The 26137-nt window shown below is 44.6% G+C and overlaps 1 protein-coding gene across 3 annotated transcripts in view; it reads left to right on the top strand.

The window, feature by feature from the left end:
* The window catches only part of NME6 (NME/NM23 nucleoside diphosphate kinase 6), a 181757-nt gene that overhangs the window by 80514 nt on the left and 75106 nt on the right, over window positions 1-26137 (top strand). For 2 of the 3 annotated variants that reach the window (XM_069229465.1, XM_069229466.1), the window contains exon 4: window positions 6598-6637. In XM_069229465.1, the coding sequence (XP_069085566.1) occupies window positions 6598-6637 (40 nt within the window). Of the gene's footprint in view, window positions 1-6597; window positions 6638-21190; window positions 21382-26137 lie in introns of those variants that run through there. The other variant, XM_069229467.1, reaches the window with a different exon arrangement.

Here is a 26137-nt window from a genome sequence, read left to right as displayed (position 1 = left end):
CCCCCGGATAGGGAATCAAAAAGGCTTAAACAATTTGGGAAGAAGATGTTTTCTTCCTCCAGTCTCGCGCTGTGGTCCGTGAACACCGCATGCCATTTGGGCCTCTATACCCACTCTCTGTGGGATACCGTCGCGCAAGCTCTGCCGCAGATACCGGAGGTCGCCTGTGCTATCGTCTCTCAAGCTGTCACCGATGTGAGAGATGCTGCGAAGTTCACGTTCCGATGTGGGCTGGACACGACCGACTCTCTTGGCAGATCTTTTGGTCTTTTTTACAGTCTCCCATGGACATGCCCTTTGGCTCCTGCCTCTTACGAGACAAGGCGGACTCGGGGTTGGAGAGGTTCAAGGACTCCCGGGCTACGGCTCGGTCCCTTGTCCTTACCTCCGCGCCTTGCCCCCAACAGTCCGCCTTTCGCCCCTTTCCTTGCCAAAGAAGGGGCTCCCTGTCGCATCCCCAACCGAGCCACCGTGCCACCCATGCTCTTCAGCCGCTGCATGCTCGGGGATGTGGAATCCCACGTGGGCGTGGTACAGGAAACCAGATGTCTGCCCACTCCACCACCACTGCTGCAGCCTCCAAACCCTCCTAGTCTGTTCCCTCACACCGATCCAGTTGGCGGTAGAATTCACCATCACCTGCTCCACTGGGAATCCATCACTACGGACAGGTGGGTTTTACAGATAATTTGAAAGGGCTATTCCCTCCCCTTCGCATCTGCCCCACCAGCCATGCCTCCATCAGTCAGCCATCTTTTGGAGAATCATTTGGCACTTCTTATAGCTCTCTTGGCCAAGGGAGCCATAGAGAAGGTCCCTGTGCCAGAAGTAGGTCGTGGTTGTTATTCCTGCTACTTTCTGGTGCCGAAAAAGCACAAGGGCTTACCTCCTATACTAGACCTTCAGGACCTCAATTACTTTCTCAAGAAGGAGAAATTCAAAATCCTCACCCTGGCTCAGGTCCTGTCCGTCTTAGACCCAGGATACTGGATGGTTGTGTTGGACTTGCAGGGTGCTTATTTCCACATTCCTATCCTACCTGCCCACAGATGTTAACTGCGATTCATAGTAGGTCACGAGCACTATCAGTTTACTGTGCTCCCCTTAGGCCTTAGCAGCACCCCTTGGGTGTTCACGAAAGTGATGGCGGTGGTTGTAGCTCATCTGTGCAGGTTAGGGGTTTCAGTCTTCCTCCTACCTCGACGACTGGCTGTTGAAGGCGGGCTCTCCCCAGAAAGTCATCACGACGAGCCTCCTGCACAAGCTGGGGTTCACTATCAACGTGCCGAAGTCACACCTGAGTCCCTCTCAGATGCTCCCTTTCATTGGGGCTGCTCTGAATACAGTGCGGTTTCGGGCTTATCCTCCCGAAAGGGAGTCCAAGATATTCAGGCTATGATTCCGATCTTTCAGTCTCTGTCTTGGGTTTCAGTGAGACTGACTCTGAGGCTGCTGGGCCTCATGGCCTCCTGCATCCTGCTAGTAATACATGCCAGATGGCATATGCGGGCTCTGCAGTGGGGCTTGAGGTTCCAGTGGGTGCAACATCCGGGAAATCTCTCCGACATGGTCCATATCTCTGAGGGGACTGCTAAAGACCTGCAGTAGTGGCTTTTGAATCCGCATTGGGTCCACGGCAGATCCCTCTCTCTTCCCCAGCCAGATCTGTCCATAGTGACAGATGTGTCAATTCTAGGTTGGGGCGGCCACATGGGAGAGGCGGAGATCAGAGGCCTCTGGTCTCCGGGAGAGTCTGGGCTCCATATCAATCTTCTGGAGCTCCGTGCGATCAGGCTTGCATTGAAAGCATTTCTTCTCTCTCTCTCAGAGGGAAAGTAGTGCAAGTGTTCACGGACAACACTACCGCCATGTGGTCCTGCAACAAACAGGGCGGGGTAGAATCCTGGACCCTTTGTCAGGAGGCACTGTGCCTCTGGACATGGCTGGAACATCGGGGCATTACCCTGGTGGTTCAACATCTGGCGGGCTCTGTGAACGCCAGAGCGGACGAACTCAGCCGTCGATGCACAGCCGATCATGAGTGTTGTCTCAATCCAGTGGTGGCGCAACGTCTCTTTCAGCAGTGGGGTGAGTCTTGCTTAGATCTGTTGGCCTCTGCAGAGAATGCGCAATGTCAGCTGTTGTGTGCGTTGGAGTTTCAAAGGCGGCACTCACTCTGAGACGCTTTTCGTCTTGAGTGGAACTCCGGCCTCCTTTCCGCCTATACCACTTCTGCCCAGAGTTCTCAAGAAGATCAGGAACGACCGGGCCCAAGTTATCATGGTGGCTCCGGACTGGGCACGGAGAGTATGGTATCCAGAGCTATTGAGCATGGCCGCCGATCCTCCACTCAGACTGCCTCTTCGGGCGGATCTTCTGTCGCAGCAACAGGGGACGGTTCTCCACCTGAACCTGTCCAATCTCTGCCTTCATGCATGGAAGATTGATCGGCGGCAGTTGACGACTTTTGATCTTCCACCCGAAGTCTGCGATGTTATCTTGGCAGCCAGTCGTCCCTCCACGAAAACGGTGCACGCCTATCGTTGGCATACATTTGTGACATGGTGTACCAACAAATCTGTTAATCCCCTCTCTGCTCCTCCCTCTGGGGTTCTTTTATTCATTCTTTCTTTGGCCCAGCAGGGCTCTGCTTTGGGCACCCTTAAAGGGTATTTGTTGGCAATTTCGACCTTTCTTAGGCTACCTGATCAGCCCTCACTCTTTAAATCTCCTATTGTCAATCGATTCCTTAAAGGTCTCGCCCATTTATTTTCTCACACTCCATTTATCATGCCTCAGTGGGACCTCAATCTTGTCCTTACTTACTTAATGTGTACTCCCTTTGAGCCGATGCACAATTGCCCTTTACGGCTCCTCACTTTCAAAACTGTCTTTCTTGTTGCCATCACTTCTGCTCGCAGAGTTAGTGAGCTTCAAGCTCTTTCTTCAAAGCCTGAATTCATGTCTGCGCACCCTGACAAAGTGGTGCTGCGCACTAAGGCTTCCTTCCTTCCCAATGTTGTTACACCTTTTCATGTAGGCCAGTCCATCACCTTGCCTACTTTTTATGCACCACCACATCCTTCTCATGAGGAGGAGAGACTCCACCGTCTGGACCCAAAAAATAGCGTTGGTGTTCTATCTAAATCGTACTAAAGATTTCCGAGTGGACGATCAACTTTTTGTTGAGTATGTGGGTGTGAAGAAAGGGAAGGCAGTGCAAAAACGTACCGTCTCTCCATGGGTACTTCTTTGCATCAAGATGTGCTATGCTTTAGTCAAGAAGCAACCCCCTGAGGGCTTGTGCGCTCATTCCACCAGAGCAACTGCTGCTTCCACTACGTTAGCACACAGAGTTCCTGTCCTGTATATCTGCCAGGTGGCTACGTGGGCATCGCTGCACACGTTGGCTGAACATTACTGCCTGGACAGTCAGGTCCGTCGGGACAGCTACTTTGATCGTTTGATCCTGCATGGCTTTCTAGTATGATCTTGGTTTGCGGCCTACTTACGAGGATGGCATTGCTTGGGTATCTATTCTAAGGTAAGGAATCTGCAACTAGAAGTCTTTATCAGATGTACAAGTTACTTACCTTCGGTAACAAAATATCTGGTAGAGACATATGCTAGTTGCAGATTCCTTACCGACCCACCCATCCTCCCCACTTGCAAACTGATTTCTAGGGACAGGGATTCCCCCTCCAGGTCCTTAGCTCTGGTGCACCAATCTCAGTGTTATTTGCGGCTCTCCGGTTTGGAGTGGAAAGTCGTTGAAAGAAACTGACGTCACTGCGCTGAGGCAGTGTCTATGTGCTACTCCTGATTTTGTCACGCCGGCTACGATGACCACTACTCCCGTGGAGTCGACTAACGCCACCTACCGACACTCAAGGGTATTGCTCGAAGAAAAAAATCTCTGAATCCAGTCTGACGCCTGGGGGAAAATTCTAAGGTTAGGAATCTCAACTAGAATATGTCCCTGCCGATATTTCATTACCGAAGGTAAGTAACTTGTACACCAGTCCTGTTAGTGTACAGATGAGGGTAGAAAGTGAGCATGGCTGAGCAAGTTGCCTCATTCACAGCTGGCCTGCACAATGCTGCACAAGTCCTTGAATTACTATTGCCTGCGCAGGCAAACATGGCTAACCTTTTCAAAGAAATTTAGCAGCAGCTGTCAAGCCATTGCTCCCCTTCATTGAGGCATTGATGGACCCAGTATTGGTCACCAGCATCCTGTGGTGAATCATCTGGTCACCTATCGCCATCACCCAGCTCCCGGGAACACAAAGTTTTTGACACACTTGCTGCCCCAGAGAGCCTAGTTTAGGCTTCTTCTCCCTCGAAACAGAGCTCTGATCCTTTCCCTCTTCTACAGATAGGGAGTCAAAGCGGATTAAGACAATGGGAAAGAAGATCTTCTCTTTGGGCAGCCTTGCTCTCTGCTTCATGAGAATGCGTTGCCCTCTGGCCTGTCGGTCCCATGCCCTGTAGGAGAGAGCGCAAGTGGTGTTCTGAAGATCCCGGATCACCTTTGTGACCATTTTGCTGAGGTCATACATGATGCAGTGGAAATAGTTCCACAAAAGTAGATTGGGCAGGGATGCTACTTCTGTTGTATGCTTGTTCCTGAGAAAGATGGTAGTCTACTACCCATTCTGGACCTTTACATTTACAAGGCGTTCAAGGTTTTTTCCTCACACAGGTCTTTTTGGCTGTGGAGATTGAGGTGTAGATGATGCTCCTTGCCTTGCGGGATGCTTATTTTCATATACCAATCCTACAGTTACACAGACGGAAGCTGTATTTTTTGGTAGGTTCCACCCACTTTCAATTTGTGGTCCTTCTAGTTGGGTTCCCATCAGCCACTCATGTCTTCTGATTGTAGTGCATCTTTGCAGATCTGGAATTTCTGTATTCCTGTACATCGATGGCTAACTGCTGAAGGTGGACTACCTGTGAACCATGGTCTCTGTACTCTTCAGCCTGGGGCTTTCGATCAACTTTTCCAAGTTGCACCCCCAGCCCTCTAATGTCTTCTGTGCATTGGGGCAGAAGTGAACATGGTTTACCTCAAGGCCGCTCCACTTTCCAAGTGAGTTTGGGACGTTCAGACTATGATCCTGATGGTTCAAGAGGGAGGGCTTCTTCAGACCTGGACAGAGTTCCGCCTCCTGGGACCTGTTGCATCTTGCTGGTTCTCCACTCTCAGTGGCACTTATATCCAGTCGTGTCTCCATTGTCAGTGGACTAGGGCATCCTGCCTGCCAAAAGTGTATATGTCATTTCGCATGGGTCAGTGTGACACTTTATCTGCATTATACCTGCATTCTCATCCTACCAAAGAGGAGGGCATTCTGTTCTGCCTGGGTCCATGCAAGGCCTTCATTTTCTGTATTGACAGGGCTCGCAGATACTGGATTGATCAGCTTTTTCTTGATTTTAAAGGTTCGAAAAAGGCAAGGTGATTCAGAATTGTACAATTTCCTGCTGGACCTTACTGTGCATGAAAATCTGCTACGTTCTTGTGAAGAACTAGCTTCCTGAAGGCACCCAGGCTCATTTCACTGGGACGAATGCCATTTCTTCAGCTTTGTTCTTGAGTGTTGCCGTTTTGAATGGCTGACAAGCTGCAATATCGGCTTCGGTTGACAACTTCATCAGACATTAGTGCCTCGACTCTAAAGTTCGCAGAGAAGGCCATTTTTGCCAGAGCTCTGTTAAAGGACTTCTCGGTTTAATTCTCTTCCAAACCACCACCTTGGAGGAAAGCTTGGTTATTGATACAAGAAGTGAAGAATCTTCAGGTAGAAGTATGCAACAGAAGAACAAGTTGCTTACCTTTGGTAGCAATTTTTCTGGTGGCTACCTTATCTATGTGCAGATTTCTCACCAATAACACCTGCATTCCGTTTCAGAAGTGGTCATGCTACTTTCAATAAAGCACGAGTTGGTTTTGGTAAAACCACAATTGCTGTCAATCTTTTGCCTTGTCTTTGCCTCTTCGGTGGAGGTAGGAAGTATCGGGAACTGACATCAGTGTACCAGTGATGCATTATACAGTTGTGTGAGGTCATATCTGGGTGGTTGCCTGAGCCACCAGCTATTTACGCAGGAGCCCTATTTAAACTTTCTGGATTCAGTCTGGTGCCTGGAGGAGATTTAAGGGCCAGTGAATGTGCAAGTAGGTAGGGTATCCACTACAAAGATTTACCGAATGTATGTAACTTGTTCTTCATTACACATTTATGCAATTTCTCTGTCATTACGAGTGAAACACTTTAGTAGTAAAACAGTCACCTGTGTTCCTCTAAATTATACTTCTATATGAAAGAACATATATGGTTAATGTTACTTAACTCTTCAGCAGCTAAATCTCCCAAAACCATGTCACGCACTTACCCTGATATTCATGCATGCATTTTTTTGTCTCGGAGGTGCCACATAGTGCCTTAATTTTGGGGTATTGTTCAGGTGACTGTAATAGGCTGACTGCCTCCTGCTCTGCAGATTGGGTAATTCTGTTTGTCATGTGTGACGTGCTGTACATGGTAAGGAGGCAGCCGTTGACTGTAAACCCTGTCTGTCTTCTTGCAGGACGATTCTTCTATCAGAGGCTGGTCGAGTTCATGTCCAGGTATGACAGACTTATGTTTATTATAGTGATATCACCTTTCTGCATTTTTATTAAGTGAAAAATCAATAGGGTGAACTCGACATACGTAATGAAACGTCCAACACAGAGTCTCTTATGTCAAACAGAATTGTAGGGGTCAAAGTGAAGCTGGTCATGAGTGCAGCAGATGACCGCCTGTCCACTGAAGAAATTCCTGCTGGCTTGATGGTGATCGTTTTGTCGAAACTGTTGCTGTCAATATGGCGGGAGTACTTTTAACAGGCATTGTTTTGCAAAAGCCACACATGTATATTTCAGTAATAAAATGTGTTGTCTCTAAACTCCATTTTCGCAGGGAGTTTGCCAAACTGAATCCCTGTGCCTATATTTCAGGGACTAACTGTGCCTTTGAAGGCATAGGTGAAATCTGTGTGAGAGCATGTTAGTAGCACTTTACAGAATCCTAAATAGAATAAAATAATTGGCACAAAAGTCACGTTGAAAGCTCTTCAGCATAGCATTCACATGATTGAATTTTCGACTAATACACGCACATACATTGGCAGTGCCAGTTGTTTTGGCTGTTGCACAGTGAAAATGTGTTTTTACCAATCTTTACTAACAAACAAAACAGGGTGGGCAGTGAAAGCTAGCCGTACACAAATACAGGTGCTTGGCACTTGACAGTAATAGCAATGCACGTTTCCTTCACACAAAGGGCAGTTTAACACTTGTAGAAGCTGTGCATGCCTCCTATCGTACACCCAATAGGAACAGCATTTGCCACAGTAGGGCCAGCTTCTCTCACATACACAGAGCTATTACAGCACAGGAAGCAGAATTACATGATACATCAAACACAGAAGAGGTAGCTCAGTACAAGTTCATTTAACTTTGTGTGTTGTATTTAATTTTAGATGGTGTATAATTAAGGCTCCCACTTTTCCGTTTTCACTGATTTTTACAGATAAATACAGATGGAAAACAATGTTTCCTGTCTGTATTTATTTTTAAAGGGGGAAAAATATTGAAAATTGTACTTTTTATGAGTTACTCTTCATGCCGTCTTTCGTGAATTCCAGGTCGACAGCTGAGTAGATAGACATATGGGGAGTTAAAAAACAGGTTGAGGTTTGTCTAAGTACAGGCATATGTTAACTTGTTTTCTTAGTATCATGCTAATATTTACCTTTGGGTGTAGCGTTTTGCTATATGTGGATGCTTATTTTGGTAAAACGCAACAAGTATCAGAGTATGAACGCATGTTGTTCAGTTAAATGTGGAAATATACTATTTTACAACTCCATTTATTCTCAAAACACAAAATAAATATGGCTAAATACCAATAAGATAACTAAAAAATAAATATGGATAAATACAGATGGAAATGTTAAAAGAAATGAATACCATAAAACTGACAGCCCTATTTATTTATAATCTATTAGAAGAGTGAAGACTGGAGTGAGTTTGAGGGACCAGGGTAAGGTAGGAGGAAGAAGTGGAGAATGAGGGGACAATAATATGATGAGGTGGGCGAGATGGAGTAAAGAGGGAGGTGGTGAAAGGAGGGTGAGGTAGAGTCCGAGCCAAGATGAAGAAATTGGACCACTTACAAGAAAGAAAAAAAAAGTGGAGGCTGTGAGGGGGTAGCAGGGCACAGGAATAACAGAGCTAGGGGAGCAGAAGAAGGGAACATAGCTTCTGGGTACGTGGTAAGGAAGAACAACAAAACAATCTAGACCACTGGTTCCCAATCTGTGGTCCGGAGACCCCTGGGGGTCCGCAAAGACTCCTCAGGGGGCCCACGACTGCTTCGAAAATTAAACAGTGTTAATAGATTGGGTCCCCAGCTTTCAGTAATGACTAAGTGGGGGGTCCCCAGACTCCAATAATGATTCAGTGGCGGTCCCCGAGTTCAAGTGATCATAAAATGGGGGTCCACAGAAGTCAAAATGTTGGGAACCACTGATCTAGACAGTTGAGATAAGTGACAGTGGTGTCGGCACTGTAATGGGTCCTGCTTTTTGATGTAGTTACAAGCATTTCGTAATCAGGTAGCAGCATTCTTAAACTTTCTGGAGGTTATGTCAAGCTCTGAGTTTTGACTGACTCGTCTCCTACATACAGACCGAGAAGCGAGGGGTAACCTTACTAGAAGCTATAGCCCCTTGAGAGAGACAAGCTTTAGGTTACACAGACCACTGCACCGCTGCCACTGTATATGTTAGTGTCCGGATAGCAGAGTGCTAACAAGTTGAGAATATATGGTGGGGTGCCTGGTGCAGACAGATCAAAACTGAGAAGTTTTTATGTCGCTTTAGTCGTTCATTTCTGCTGCACAATGACATACAACTGAGTGGTAAGACATTTTCCTTTTCATCAGAATGCCGTCTTCTCAGCTGTTCGTTGGTCACAAAGAGGTTTGGTTTATAGCATTTCAGTGCTTTCGACTAACCTTAACCAAACAGGGTCCCCTATACTGAGAAGCTGAATTACGCTCTGGAGAAGTTAAAGCTTTGTGCTCTCTCACATCACTGTAACAGCTGCACAGACCCTTGGGCTTCATCCCTGCCGAGGAGAGAAACGGAGAGATGAAAGGCATGTAAATCATACACTGTACTTTCTATGTATTTATAAAGAGCTTAAAACAAACATCTAAACTGTAAATACGCACTCACAATTACAACACTGTGGGAGTTGAGAAGTTCTTACCACCCCTCACTTTGCATCTTTAGCCCCCCACTTCTCTTACACATTGCTAAGTGTCATGGGCCCACTTCCTGCCTATGGTGTCCATGGTGTTTAAGTTGCAGGCATCCACAGGCCCTTTCGACCAGGATATTTCACAATGTCTGCAGCTTTGTTTAGCACTGGGGATGCTCCTTTCATATTGGCAACTTTGACATAGTTCTCTGCATGGCTGGAGCTGAGGAAGGGTCTGCTGGTGCTGCTGCTGGAGAAGAAAACAGTAGCCCGCTGCAGCATCTGGCTAGGAAGATGAGGGATGTTGGGGTTATAGTGGATGCTCTTCGGGCTGTGCTAGGTACTGTTCAGCTTTTTCCACTACCTAAGCACCCACGCCATGGCATGTGGTGCATGCTAAGAGGACTTCAGAGAAAGGTAACAGTTCAGCTCGATCTAAGGCTTTCCCTAACCTCCCTCCCCTCCGAAGTCACCTCCTCACTAACACCCACTCACGCTTGGTCTCCCCTTCTAATTTGAAAAATAGAGCTGGCCTAGTCAATTCCATCTCACAAACATTATCAACTGCCTTTTGGTGGATTCATTTAGTTTTTACGATTCACAAAAGGCCATTGATAATTTGCATGTCAGCTCTTTAAAATGTAATGCATTGTATATCAACTGCTTTGCCATTTCAAAATGAATGTGTGCAACAAATGGCAAATCGTATGTTCTAGGATGTTCCAATGTGATGTGAAATAATCTGACTTAGAGGGGGAATAGCTTTCTAAAGGTTTATTTTCATGTGGTTTCCCCCAATTGTTGCCATATGTGTCTTGTTGTCATTAGAACACTGTGCAGGTTTGCATTATTAACCAGGATTAAAGTGCATGTGCCCCCCCCCCCCCCCCCCCCTTTAAACAGGTTGAATTGGCTTAAACTTGGTTAGCAAAATTAACTTTCCTGTAAGACCATGGTATATGATGAAACATACATTCCCGGCATGGAAAGTTAAGTGCAAGCTGTGGACTTTAGTAGTTGTTGTGCTATCCACTAGAGTAGCAGTGAAAACATGGCTTCATGCCCACCCTGCGTAGCCTGGTGGCAGCAGCTTAGTCCCTGCTGCGCAAATCTGTTAAAATCATCCTTCTGGCAAGTAGAAAAATCTGATTTGAAATATTAAACGTCACCCTCACCCCATAAGTACGCCTTACTGCCCATAAGGTAGGTTGCATAATGTTTAAAAGTAGAAGATGTGTGACATTAGAAAGAGCATGGTCCCCAAGTTACTGGGCCCAAAACGACATTGTCACTACTCAGGCTGTAACTGGCACATAGGAAAGTATACATTTTGGACTTGATTACAAATGGGTCAGTGTATTCTGAGCCGTGCATAAACCCCTGTTTGTGCACAGATTGGAATTATGATTTGGGCGGTATTTAACGTATCCGATAATTATGGGATGCTTTAAATATCTCAACCTTTGTTAAATTTCAGTAGGTCAAACCTGCCGAAAGATAACAGGGGAAATGTGTGCGGTATATACTGAATCACGGATTTTGTGTAAACACCAATATCGACATATTCCCCTAAATCTCATAATAGATACTATTTTTCGCACCCAGTAAATAATATACCACTGTTTTTTATGATTTATGAGATGCGATAAATAGCACCCATACTTGTAATCATACATTAACGCATATAAGGCCTAACTTTTAGCCAGGTGACATTCAAAGACTTATTTTTATGTTTAATAAAAATCCAGTTTCATGGTGAAGACAGATTTGTGTTAAGTACACTGTAAATATACCTTTTGGAAAGTTACCTTTACCTTGCCTGAAGCCTCAGGATGCTAATATGCATTAGCTTTCCAGCAACTGTTGAGCTTTTACTTGTCCTGAATGAGGTGTGAAAGATGTGTGAAAACTATTCTTAGAGCACAGACAGTGGCCTGTGTATAGGAGGGGTTTATCTTTCCTTGGTAAGAAGACCAGAGGGAGCGCCCAGGAACTTAGCTTCAAAGGGGTCTGCCCTGTAACAAGTAAATGCCAAATGACACCTGGAATGGGCCCTGTCCTTGACACACCCTTCCTTCCCAGGCAGATGGCACCAAACCCAATGAGAGCTTCCCCTAGAACCGGTTTTGAGTAGTGACCACCAAGGAGGGATCTGCTAATTACACTTGATCATACTTTGAGGTGGGCATGCAAGCTCTGTGCAAGGGGGAGAAAGTGTTCCATATCTTGGATTTTGTGACTGAGAGGCACTGTGGGATTGTTTGCAGCATACTAAAGAGGAACTGCTGACAACATGGGTAGGGTTGCCTGTAGAAACTTTCCCCCGTGGTTAAGGAGTCCCCCAGCAGACACTCCCACCCACTAGGAGGTGCCAGGCATATATATGTGGCTTCCACAGGCACTATCCTCAAAACACTTTCTGGACCTACAGAAGATTAGAGGTGGACTGGGCGAGCTGTCTGTGACCTGCGGGAGCCCTGAAGGACTGAAGTTGCTTCCTCTTGTACCCAGGACAAAGAAGTGGAATTGAAGGGTCAGTTAGCTCACCTACTATGTGACCATAGAGATGCAACAATCTGTAAGAGGTTTTTTTCTGAAGTGCCCAGCTGACCAGGGGCAACTGGATCTGCCTGGACTTTGTTTGTGTCCTCTGTCTAACACACTGAGATTCTTTATGTGCCTTGCCATCCGGTACTGGTTGCCTTCGAGTACTCATGTGGTTGATTGGGCACAAGAAGAAGATTTGAAAACTTTTCTTCCAGAGCTTCAGCAAGACCCACCAGAAAAAGTATTCGACCAGCAGTTCCACTGCATTGGATATAATTTCAGCTTTGTCCCTGTGAAAGGTCCCTTCACCTCAGGAAAAAAAAAGATTGTCCAATTCATTGTTGGTAATTAAAAACATTTCAACAAGAAATCTCCAAAGCTCCAGCAAGATCAACCTGCTTCAGGTATCCGGCCTTCAGATTCACTACAGCGGGTACAATTTCAGTGGGGTCGTGCATGGGGAGGATTTTTCTTTTCAAAAGCGACAAAATCCCTTTCTACGTTGGGTCCTAGAAGAAATTTCAATGTTTTTCTTTAAAAAAAAAAAAAAAAAAAAGGTAACAAAGTCTCTTTCTGAAGTGGGACTTAAAAACATTTTCAAACCTTTTTGACTTTTCACCGTGACTAAGCCACTTGGTGTATCAGACTAGGGCTCAGACTGCACCCTGCACCCAGTTTACTGCTTCCATAGACTATCATTGGCGCTTAATGATTTTTGTTACTATTTTTACTTATTTGGTTTTTGTCGTTTTGCAGTCATTCTGTTTATAAAATTTTACTCTTTTTTTTTTCTGATTCAGTTTAAGATTTCTATTGCTTTGTGTTTTTGACTGTATTGCTGTTTTGGTACTGAATAAATACTTTACACATTGCCCTAATTAAGCCTGTCTGCTCAATGCCATAGCTATCAGGGGGTTGGGCTGTGGTTAATTTAGTGACTTTGAGGGTTCACACTGACAAGAAGTGTTGTTATTCCTTAAGGTGGGCAGTATCTCACCCCAAATAATAATCCACTTTCTTACATTAGGTATTCCACATGCTGAATAGTGATTCCCTTCCACAACACACAATGTAGACAGACTAGATAATGCAGTGAAAGGTTTTCAAAATTGTCTGGGAAGGGCATGGATAGGTGATCAGAGTGGAGGAGCAAAGACCAAGCAAGGGGATAGCATAGACTGCCATTTAGCATCACACCATGTGCTCTACTTTGTTCCCTACTATACATGGCCCACCGCTTGTGTATTTCCTCTTGTGGAATGCCAACAATTGGAATAAGACAGAAGTGGCACTGTGTAATGCAAGAGTCTTCTCTTTTCCCTTAAAGGTGGAGATAATAAGTATGGTGGGGATGGTGTGGGGGAGGAATCTAGAAATCAAATAGGATACATCTGAGTGAGATCATTGAAGGGGGGAGATGGTGGTGGTGGTAGCATCCCACCCCAAGTTGTTAGTGATAGGACCAGTGGTTGCTGTTGGTTCATGCAGCTAGGTGTGTGAAATATCTGAAGGCTCCTCTGGAACTTGCTTGCAGCATAGTTAGCCTAAACTGGGCAACTGATTGGCACAAGACCTCCATCACGGTGCTAGTCCAGGGAGAGCGCAATAGGGAAGTGAAAGCAGACATAACCCGCCTGCCTTCAGCTTCTATTCCCTCATGTTGTAGCACCACGATTACCCAGAACTGCCATAGGTCCATTTGTCTCCTCTGTGCAATAAGCACCCCTCAGTGGTGTGCCAGAATCCCCTTCTTCTCTTATAGATTGATTTCTCTGTCGCCTTGGTACCATAAAGTAATGTGCTGTAGTGAACTAATGTATCCTCTTCACTTTCAGAATGGAGAATGGCTATAAAGATGAGAGAAAAAAACTACAGAAAATGAACTAAATGTGCACAAGCTAACAGTAGCATTTCAGAACAAATGAGGCTAGACTGACAGCCTTCTGCTGCTTTGATGTATTTTAGTGATTACGGATGGGGACTGTGGGGTGGTATGAAAAAAGTGATGGATGGAATTTATGGGTTAATCCCAGTTGATGGTAATTACTCAAGGCTGTGTTGCACTCTGTTGTTTGTTTGACAGCCGCTCCACCTAAAACAATATATGGCCCTATGAAAATCTTCCTGGGTCCTGCTCCATCCCGAGCTGTCTGTCCAGTTTCCCACTGAACAGGAACATATGCAACCCCAAACCATGTTCACCTATTTGAGTTTCATCAGTATGGTGCAGCTTGAGTCCTGTGGCTCACTGACAATACCTAAGTAGGTCGATATTGGTCTGGTGTTGGTTGTATTACTATCTGAAGGACACCAGATCTGTCGATTCAGTCTGGACTGCCCCAGTGCAGTGGGTTTTTCCCAAACATGGGTACCATGCTCACTGTGCCACAATACTGAAGCTATACTACACTGACAAAGCCTAAGTAGGTTGGAACTGGTCTGGAAACCAAGTATAAACACCCCTAAAACCGGGTTTGTGCACTGTGATAGTCACAAGTTAAAAATGAATTTAAAAAAAAATAACTGATTTTTCTTGTTTCATGTGTGGCCATTTGACTAATTCAATTTTGTTGAGGGTTAGAGGGACGAAGGCAATGCCTCCTATAAAGCTTTCTACCACCTCTGGCATATTTTATAATGCTCCATTATACACATTGCTTGTCTTTTCATCTACACTATGGTATTGACTGCATTGACGTGGAATGTTAAGGGACTTAATTTGTCCTTTAAGAGACATAACCTCTGGAAATATCTCATGGACCAACAATATGACATAGTAGCATTGCAGGAGACACACCTAAAACGGACAGATGAATCTGGACTTCAACACAAAACATACCTGATGATATATCACTCCTCTGCACCTACAAAACACAATGAAGTGGTACTCCTGTTTTACTCTTAGGTCTGATTCCTGCCTCATGCACACAAAACAGACAAACGCAAAATAATCCTCTTAGTCTAAGGTCTGCTGCAAGGTCGCATGTGCATCATAGCGACAGTATATTTCCCCAACTCCCCACAAACCACTTTTCTCACCTCGTTTTTCACACTATTGGGGGGTGGCCTTTGCTGAAAGCGATATTTTACTTTTGGGGGACTTAAACCTCATCTGGGACCTGGAGCTTGATGGCACACATCCTCAAAGGGCCCATACAGGGGGCTTCCCAAAAACACTTGAGCATACGATTCACTCCCTCGGGCTGCTCGATGCTTGGCACACACTCCATCCAACTTCCGGAGATTATATATTCTCCTCCCACCGAATGTACTCCCGCCTGGATTATATTCATTAGCCAATCCCTACAGCAAAATGTTTTGACTGTCAAACTCTACCCGATTGTTATCTTGGGTCATAGGCCAGTAAGACTCACACTTGATTGGGATGTCCCAACTCCTAAACTCTGATAATATTTTTTCCCTGGGCCCCTCACTAGAGATTGCCTGCTGAGAGACGAGCTCCATAAATCTATTGGAGAGTATTTTCAGGAGAAAATCCCTGTGACATGGACATATCCACCACCTGGAATGCCTTTAAAGCAATTATGTGGGTTAAATGTATTTCTCTTAAAACCATACTTACTAAGCAGATAACCCAAGATAGATGGAAGCCGAGCTCCCCCTCGCGGATCGCACCCATAAAGACAACCCCACCATAGGGCAGCAACGAAAAGTTTTGCCTTACAAAGCAAGTTAAACGCGATTTGCGCTAAAAGGGCAGAATTCACCTTGCTCCAATGTAAGCATTTAACAAAGTAGGCACTTATCTGGCACGCTACTTGTGACTTAAGCATGAAAAAGCATACATGAACCTCATACGTAAAGACTCTGGTGAGCTCCTCTCTCATCTGAATGTGATAAACTCTGGCTTTCTAGGATGTCTATGAAATCCTATAAACTTTCCGACCCTGTAGACATACGAGTTCTTGGGAGGAGTGAACCTATCTCAAGTCATAGCTGATCAAAATTAAACTTTCAGCAGCCCGATCTGTGAAGACGAAGTCCGAGATGCTATATCCTCTCTCACGTTACGTGAATCCCCTGGGCTCTTTGTGTTTACTGCTCAGTTTTATAAAATCTTTAGTGCCGACCTAGTTCCATACGTCATGCTTCTTTTTAGTCATATGGCTGCCACTACACGGGCCACCTCCACTACGAGTGAACTACTTACTTTAATAATTCCTAAACCAGGTAAAAACCCTTAATACTGTGCCTCTTACAGACCTATTGTTTTGCTTAATCTTGACCTAAACTATGCATTAAAACACTAGCAACCCGACTTGAGGGGATTTTGCCTGATTTGATCCATCCCAATCAATCAGGATTCATACAGCAGAGACTGATGCATAATAACCTTTGACAGGTGATCCACATGTTCGAGAACGCAAATAGTAAACAACTTCTGTCTGTTTTAGTGGCCCTTGATGCAGAGAAAGCCTTTGACTGGGTTAATTGGCCCTTCTTTTTTTCACACATAGAAATGTGGCTTCCACGAATAGTTTATTTGTATGGTTCAGGCAAACTATGCACATCCTGTGTCACGTGTAGTGGTCAACGGAGTGGGCTCCAAATTTCTTTCACTACTGGGATACTGTAACAATCTCCACAAATCCTTCATCCTCAATCTCACCTTATCGTCCTCGAACATGGACGCCCTGGCCCTCTTGATACCCTTTAAGAGGGTGGAAAAAGACATTACTTATTTGTGACTCAAACTCACCCCAGAAATTTCTGACTTATATTGAGCTAAATATCCCCCCTCCCCCCCAACCCTTTTTTTGCTCCGTCAACTCTGGGAAGACCTTAAGTGATGGGCACCTATGTACCTCTCATGGCTGGGGAGAATTAACGCAGTCAAAATGGTAGTCATACCATGGGTGCTTTATCTCTTTCAAAGCCTTCCAATAGAGATACCAAAGGATTTTTTTATGCAGAACTCCGCACATTACTGATCCACTTTCTGCAGCAGGGGAATAGGGCTCGCCTCCCCTACAAACACCGAAGACTGCCGAAAGCGGGAGGACTTGCGCTCCCAGACTTCCGGTTCTGTTATAAAGCAGCACAATTAAGAATAATTATGAAATGGGCACTGAGAGCATCCGGTAAGCATTGGCCACACTGGACAGGGCCATAGTTGACAAATACATATGGGACATCCCTCGAAAGCCGAAGACATGTAGGCCCCCGAATGCTTACCTCAGCACACCCACTTGCATGACCCTCAAAATATGGGATACAGTTAGGAGGACAGCAGGGTGGACCACTTTCCCTTCCCCGTCTTCCCATATTCACTTCAATCCAGCTTATCCCCCTATGCTGATCCTGACTCCTTTGATAAATGAAGGAAAGGAAGATCCCTTATATCAGACCACTTCCATGGATGGGACATATTGACATTTGAAAATTGCCAACGCTATTTCGCCTTCCAGATACCAAACAATATCATTATGCTCAATTGAAAATTTTGGGTGCTACACCCAGATATGTGCCTCACAGCTACACCTGACCCTACCCTCTTGAGACATTTGTGAGGAAGACAACTGGCACCAAAGGCTCCATTTCTTTTGTATTTGCTTACCAACGATTATTGCAAGATATCGCCACGTTTAATCATTCACTGGGATTTAGAGTGGCCCACTTTAAAATTTTATGTGACTGGTATACCTCTAGCTCACTAAGTTGAAAAAGATTTTTCCTGCCACAGCTGATTTATGTTGGAGAGGTTGTAGCCTTCTTGGGGACTGTAAACATATTTGGTGGTATTGCCCAACTATCAGACCACTTTGGACTGAAATCCTAGCACAAATTAAAACAATATTGGGCTACCCCATCCCTTCTACCCTAGGCTTTACGTTTCTAGGACTAAGATGACCCCCTGCGTCTACAAACCACAAGCAACCGCTCTATCATGTGGCTATGTCTAGCAGCTTCTAAGATGGCTATAGCGGCAAACTGTCAAAAAAGCTGCAGCGCCATCTTTGTTGCAATGGCATGCCAGACTCCGGCAGAGTTTAACCATAGAAAAGATGATGGACATCCTTCAGGACTCGGGTAAGAACTGTGAATATCATTGGGGAGCCCTTGTCAATTACTTATCAGAAGTAACGAGCACTCCACCTTTTTCATATTTAGCTGACCTCAAGTCTTGTCACAGAAGATCCCTGACTGCAAACTTCACGATCGAAGTCCCTACGCGCTCTGACTTACACCTTCAGTATACATCACCACACATGGACAGTAATGTATAATGTTTTAACTTTCTTCTTTTCCGGTTTCCTTTATGGGTGAGAGGGGGGTTCTTAATGGCACTGTGGCAATATTGGACTCTTTGACAATGTTTTTGAGATTTTATATCTATTTTTGGATATGAGAAGTCTTGATTATAATATCTGTGTACCTCATTTGCACTGTATTCTTTTCCTGCCGACTTCGAACAAGTACAATTTGCAAGTTTGTTATGGTGCCCAAATACAATAAGAACAGTTTGAAACAAAACAATAAGTGACAATTAAAGAAGAAAATAAAGTTGCTTGTCCTGGCTACCAGGGAAGCCCGCCTGTTAACTTTTCAAAACCTAAATGAAGGTGGTATTTAATTAATACTGCATGCAACAGGCTGAAAGTTTGATAAAGTAGTGCATGTTAAACTGAATTTTTCAAAATAGGGCTTTCTTTAACAGTTAATTGCTATTGTCTGTGCTAGCCAATTAATTTGATCGAAGAAGGCTACCATAAACAATGCCTTTTTGATCTAACATTCTAAAGAATGGATGAGAGGCACTTTGCATAGATGTTGATTTGATCTTGTTCTAACTTGCATGTAGTGTGCTCTCATCGTTCTGTAGCCGTTTTAGTTATAGCTCCATGCACGTTATTTTAGCACACTAGGCCTGCCGCTGTGCACTTTTACCTAGATGTGTTTTATTTAGCTTTGTTTATTATTTTAACAATAGCCACATTAGCGGTCTTGTTTTATTTCTCTCTATCTAGCTGTTTTTGCTTAGGCCAGCACTACGTTCTTAAACAAGACATTTTTGTTCACTCTGTGCTTCTCTCAAGGCTACAGTAAGATAGGTTGCTGGTAAAACATTGTAACACTTTGTCTCTGGTATTCATAGAAATATATACATCCTTACATAGGGACATTCTCTCAGAACATCAGCTGTTTCATTATAAAAATACTTCCCTGTCCCACACACGTTAGAGGGAGATTCCAGCCAGATGACCACGACTGTATGCTGATTGCATAAGCAGCTGTAGCAAAGCATTCAGCAGACTTCAGGCCTTTGCTCAGGTATGGGGGATGATGTCTTCCCAGGGGAACATGAAGGGCTGAACTAGAGCTTAACATGTTGTGCTCTAATATAGCCTAGGTAGGAATTAGTCTATTGCCTCTAGTGACAATATGGAAGCGTTATTTCTAAGCTTCACTCTCCTTGCCACAATTTTAATTCTGGCATGCTTTATCATCCTGGTTATTGCAGTACATGCTTTATTATCTAAGATGCAGTTGCTTCATTAAAACCTTATTGAAACATATGCTGCCTCTGTTTGTCATTGTATATGTGAGACTAATGTGACTGAGAGAGAGAAACGGGTAAGATCTGAGTGACCACGATTTCCCCGAGGAGTCAGTCGTGTCATGCGCTCAGCTGCCCAATCATCCCTGCTCTTGTATAGAGATGAGGCACTACTAGTTAACCGGAGCAAAACCCGGATTAGGGCGACAAGTGTCATCTGCAGTGGGTAAAGACTCAGTCTCCCACACCGCAGGTGATTCTGCCGCTCAAATTCAGTAGTCTCATTAGAATAATGAGAGCCTACGCGACATGGCGCAGCCAACGTTTGGTCAGTCTCTAATTTTCGGGTCCTCCTGACTATCTCTGTGTCACTATATACAAAGACACCTCAGTACTATATACGGAGACGTCCATGGTATTGAGGATTTCCTCCTCAGCTAAGTAGGGAGTACCTAATTAATGCTGTAGGTTGTTCAAGCTTGAACTGTTAAAAGGATGATCCCCATTTGGTGTGCTTATCTCTGAACACATTTACCATTCTTTATGGTGAATCCACAACAGGTAGCAATTGCAGTCAATGTGAGACCACCCCTTACTGCACCATCTACTGGCTCATGGCCTAACGGCTCAGGGGGGTCCAGTCACATTTGTTGTTGAGGCTCACCCAGCCTATAGAACAGAACTTATTTTATTCTTGGGTCATATTTCCAGCAGTTGATGGGAACTCAAATACATTTCATCATTATTCACCTGCAAACGTACCTGCACAATACAGAGCATATGCATATTTAGAAATACCTCTATCTTATCAAGAACATAATAATTGGCTTGATGGCACCCTACCTCATACAATTTTACACGTTAGGCTAGGTCCTCTAAGTAATGATGGTCCTACCTAGCCTTTATTGGATACATATACACCTCACCCTGCTGCAGCGAACCTAACGGTAGCTGAGGTACTCCGCTTATACACTGAGCTGATGGAAATATATAGACGATTAGTACAATTTGTAATGCAAGCATTAAACACAAACCCAGTGCGTGCTGCTCCGGCGCAACCACATGCAGTAACGCCAGGCTTTAATCCTGCAACTGTACATTCGATCATGGGTAAAGTACCCACCAAACGAGAAGAAATTCCATTTTGGTTAGCTCAAAAAATAAACGCGCTGGAAGCAGTATTTCTCCATACGAGACCTCAAGATAAACATAGAATATTAACAATATGCTTGCCATTTGGGATGGTTCCCCCAGTAGATATCTGTAACACATGGGGCACGGTATTTGCCACGATCTATACTACCGCACATGGTATGCCAGCACTTGCCAATTTACCAGAAGTGTTGAAACAAATTCAAGATGAATATGGGGCTACCCCGGCCCTGGACTTGGGGATACAATTGATGGGCAACTTTGCCACAGTATCCTCAATTATTTTAAGTAATCTTGAAGGGGCAGTGGTCGCATTAGCGGTGCGCATGTGGCTCCGTGACGTTTCTCTTCAGGATTAAGAACGTGAGCTGCCAAAGATTATCGCGGAGACCTACTCTAGTGTTGGTCAAGATAGTCTGGGGGCCAGACCAACAAAACTACAATTTCAAGGTAAATCTAATAAAGATTCTACCAAGCAAGCTTCTGAGGGTAATAAGAAACGCTGGGATAAAAAACAGACTCCTAAAAAAGAAAGGGAAGAATCTCCACGCACGGAGACCCCACAGAATAGATATAATCTCAGAAATAGAAATAATATAAAAACGCCTGACAGATATCAATATACTGATACACGCCAATCTTGTTCCTTTCAGGACTCATCGGAAAAATGCAGTGAGAGAGGTGGGCGATCAGAGCGGAGAACTGAGTACGTGAAACCGAGACCGGAATCACAACCCTCAACAGAAGTTTCAGTTAAAAAAGAAGAGAAACTTCCCAACTTCAACCCCAATATCCAATAAAACATGATGCTAAAGCACCTGTGAGGGAAATCTTCACACAGTTGGAGTACCAGGGTGTAATCGAACCCTGCATCTCACCTATGAATAATCCCTTATTCCCAGTAGCTAAACCCGACCATTCGTACAGAATAGTCTTAGACTACAGACATTTAAATAGCCATACACGCACATATGCTATACAAAACTCACATAGCACAGCACTCATGAACAACATAGTGCGTAAAAAATACAAAACTACATTGGACATTTCCAGTGGTTTTTTCTGCCAAAATATAGAGACTTAACCAGTTTCTGTGCACTGGGCTCCCAGGAAAAATTCTGTTGTTTACCCCATGGGCATAAGAACCGTCTAGGTCTGTTCGCGGCTCGTGTGACTTCAATATTGTACGACTTAGACCCTGAAGCATTGTCCTATGTAGATGATATCTATCTCACGGATGATGAATTGCTGCAACATTTAAGATGGGTAGCCCGTATTGTTGTAGGATTTGCCGAGCTTGGCTACAAATTCAATTTTAGAAAAACAAAAATAGCCTTCTGTAGCGTCCTGTTTTTGGGATATGAGCTATCAAGTGAAGGAAAGAGCCTTGCGCCACAATTCTTGGAAAAATACGCACAGTTACAACCTCCAAATACCATTTAAAAACTTCAATCTCTATTGGGGTTCCTAAATTTTGGCAGAACTTACATTCCTGATTATGCATCACACATAAAACCTTTATATGACTTAATACATCCTGATTTTTCAAGTAAATTTTGGACTGTTGAACACACACACATTCTCAGAGCTTTGCAAACAGACATGCTTGCAGCACAACACTCACATACAAGGGACAACAAAACATATCTGGTCATCAGTGTAATTGCTGGTGCATTGGTTTCACCTATGTAACTTTTAATGAGGGTGAGACAGTCCCGATTGCAGACAAATCACACTTGTACTCAGCAGCAGAACATTGCTTTGCTCCCACTGAGAAAATTCTCACTGCTGTTCAGATGGCTGTCACTAAAGAAAGACCACTAGAGCAAGGTAAACGCATTATTATCGTCTCTCCAGTTCCAGCCCTTGAGGCTGTTACTAAAGCCAGAGTTCCAAATGTTAAAGCATTACATCCACGTTGGATTCAATGGGCAACGTCTGACAGCCACTGATGTAGACCACATTCCTGACCCAAAATTACAAGCTCAAGAATTTTTGCAATATGAACTAGAATACCCAGTTCCCGCACATACACTGCCTATCGATCAGTATCAAAAGTCATGTACACCGATGGCTCAGCGCAACCTGCAATTGGCAGAAAACATCAATACTACGCTGCTGGTGCAGTCGTAAGTGGCTATATGGAGGATAGTACATTTTTTCCCCAACATACATACACGCAAACCCTAGGGGATTGCACAGCACAATTAGCAGAGCTAAAGGCTCTGGTGATGGCACAGGAACATACGGATCCTGCACAGTTAACACTGATTGTCTGTGACTAGTACTACTGTGTCCAGTCCTTCAGTGAATTCCTGCATTACTGGCGCCAGAATTGGTTCAGAGATTCTAAAGGCAACACCATCAATCACAGACTTCTGTAGAGGAAAGTAGCAGATCTGAAGGAAACGCTACCAAATGTCCATGTTGTACATACACTTGGACACCAGCGCATTGGAATACACGTTGATGGAAATACACTGGCTGATGAAGCCACAAAATCAGCAGTATCTACAGCCACTGTTGCTACAATTCGCCTTGGTGCAAAACAGCCGTGAAAGCTACGGCTGAAGGTACGCCCTACCCAAAAGCATTTCCTGCTAAATATTCCTACCGAATGGGAGGCTACCTAAACGCTGAGGTAAAAATACCAGGCGTAGGGGTTCGATCAACTCCCAACAAAGATATAAGATCAGAGTTGATTAAAGCAGCGCATGAGAGGGTAGCATCCTCCCATGCTGGTGTAGCGGCTACAATATCATTGTTGCAAGCACGTTATTGGTGGCCAGGTCTATACAAACAGGCCAAGCAGTATGTTCTTTGCTGTGACATCTGCCAACAAATTAAGGTTTCCACTGCTAAACACCCACCGCAGTCACCCCTCTTAATTTCCAACAAACCTTTGCAATATGTGTACTTGGACCATTGTGGTCCTCTAACACCGGATAGTGTATACAAATACATTTTAGCCGCTGTTGACTGTTGCTCCATATTTCTATGGGTGTGGCCACAACTCTCGGCTGACGCTCGGACTGTTATTAAAGATTTGCGAGTCTTTATCTGTACATATGCAGTTGAGGCTTTCCACTCGGACAAGGGCCCTGCTTTCGCCTCAAGGACATTCAGGGATGCCATGGCTTCGTTAGGGGTCCAACTACATTACTCGTCTCCATTTCATCCCGAGGGAAATAGTGCTGTGGAGCGACTAAACCATGATTTAAAGCAGTCCTTAACAGCCAGAGTCTTAGATACGGGTCGTAGTTGGCTTAATCACCTGTATGGAGTCCACAGAGCACTTAACAATCTGCCTAGAAGGTCCCTGGGGCGTTGTACGTTATGTGAGTGCCTGTTCGGAACTCAAATGTATGTTCCAGATCTTGATGGTCCTGAAGTAGAGGTGGCAGAAACATCCTTTGACATAAATTAACGTGTCACTGTCTTACAGGAGTTACAACAGTTCCGTGACGACAATGCCTCTGCCAATGCTGCCTCTACAGGAATTAAGGATGTACCAGTTACACCTACCAGCTGGATTCCTAAAGTTGGGGCTCTAGTATGTGAAAAGGTTGCTGTGAAAAAGGAGTTTTGTCCTTCTTATCGCGCACCGGTCCCAATCTTGAGAATACACTGTACCAGAACTGTCATTCTACCACCGTTGGCTGGTGCTACGGAAAATCGCTTTGCGTCTATCGACAATGTCAAATTACACCATGTGGCCGATCCTGCACAGCATACCAAGAGGAACAGCCAGTAGTTCCCGAATCCCTCTCACACCTGGTCAAGAAGTCCCTCTACAATTTGTGATCAGAAACACTGACACCTCTCCGAGCTTGGGGAGGGTGTAAAATTATCTTGCATTGGTTCCACTAACATCTGTTTCAACAAATAATACTGAAAGTACCAATCGATTTGACACAACTTCAACTCAGACGGATGGCGTCATTTATTCCGCACCACCGCGGGAAACCCCCACTGGATCCCCACCTATAGACACGGCTCCAGTTTTTGCATGAACGGCTTATGGATACTTTGCTGACATGAACAACACCCTTTCGGACTCACTGGCCTCTTCTACATCTGAACTGTCAAAAACACGTAAGCTGGTTAACTGGCTTAAAATAAATTACTTTATTTCCCCATGGAACTATCTGTGGCTTTCCTTGACTGTATTAGCTGTCCTCCTTTGGATTGGCTTTGTCATAGCATTCTTTCCATTAATACATGGTAATTTTCTTCCTGAAAGATCAACAGTTGAACTGGTAGATGATGTCCTAAAACCCCATTTTTTTCTTGCACAAGGTCCACAGAGACTTGTCTTTTGTGAACATTTCCGCTATACAAATTCCTGATGGGATTGTTTGGGATAAAGTAACATTTGATATATACGGCCCTACGGAGGTCATTCACATACCATATGTGTTTAAACTTTCAATGAGCGATGTAATAATACCCGGAGTTGTTTCTTATGACTGGGATGTGAAAACAGTTGATTCTGTGTTGACTGAATTGCAGTATTATATTGTATTTGAAAGCAAAGATGTTTATCAATCTAAAGAGAATTATGGTGAAATGTTTCGCAATAATTATTATGGGCACCATTTCATTCATAGAGCAAATACCCCAAATATTATTTTTAATTACACACAATGGGAACATTGTCCAACTCTACCACAAGGGAGTTCTAAAACATATTCTGAAAAATGTGCATATTTTTCTGGGTACAATATTAAAATGGTGAGTCATATTTGAAATTGCCATCAATAGAAAATGTAAACATGTTATCGTCCGATACGAAATTCATTTATTCTGATTCCTTTGTTTCCGGTTTAAAACACATTCCAGTAGGCAGCTATGTAAGGGTGGGAGATAGTTACATCCATGAAGTGTGGGAGCTGCCCTTCTCGTACAAATGTCTCAGTGGCATGAAAGAGGTCTTTCTTAGCAGTAGTGAATGCAAGACGTCTTTCAGCCATTCAATGGTTGGTAAACAGTGGTCCCTGCACGGGGCTTGTAACGCTTCAGCAGCAAATTTGGCTTGTTATCTGAAGGGAGTTCCAGTCCCCCTTGATTAGACCTGCGTTCCAGGTGCTTTCAAATGGCAGCTATGTTCTCCTCAATAATGAGAACTGTTGTGGGATGCGAGCTGGAATAGTTTGTTTTTTCGGTCTCTAAGACATGCTGCGAGAACGTACTTTTTCCTCCCACTAGACAAAAAGAGGTAGCTGATATTTGGCCCTACAATGCTACTTCGAATGTGAATTTTGACAAGCTGAGCAGACTCAAGGCTTTATTGTTTCAAAAACATGGGGCGGTCACATCTGCACGTGAGACCTATGCACTTCAGGTGGCAAGGTCATCAGCAGAGATATAGGCCCTCATTCTGACCTTGGCGGGCGGCGGAGGCCGCCCGCCAAAGTCCCGCCGTCAGGTTACCGTTCCGCGGTCGAAAGACTGCGGCGGTAATTCTGACTTTCCCGCTGGGCTGGCGGGCGGTCGCCTTCAGACCGCCCGCCAGCCCAGCGGGAAAGAGGCTCCCACGATGAAGCCGGCTCGGAATCGAGCCGGCGGAGTGGAAGCTGTGCGACGGGTGCAGTTGCACC

Source organism: Pleurodeles waltl, chromosome 4_1 (genome assembly GCF_031143425.1).
Source record: "Pleurodeles waltl isolate 20211129_DDA chromosome 4_1, aPleWal1.hap1.20221129, whole genome shotgun sequence".
Lineage (NCBI taxonomy): Eukaryota > Metazoa > Chordata > Amphibia > Caudata > Salamandridae > Pleurodeles > Pleurodeles waltl.
Note: the sequence above shows the minus strand (reverse complement) of the source record. Positions and strands in the feature narration are given on the sequence as shown.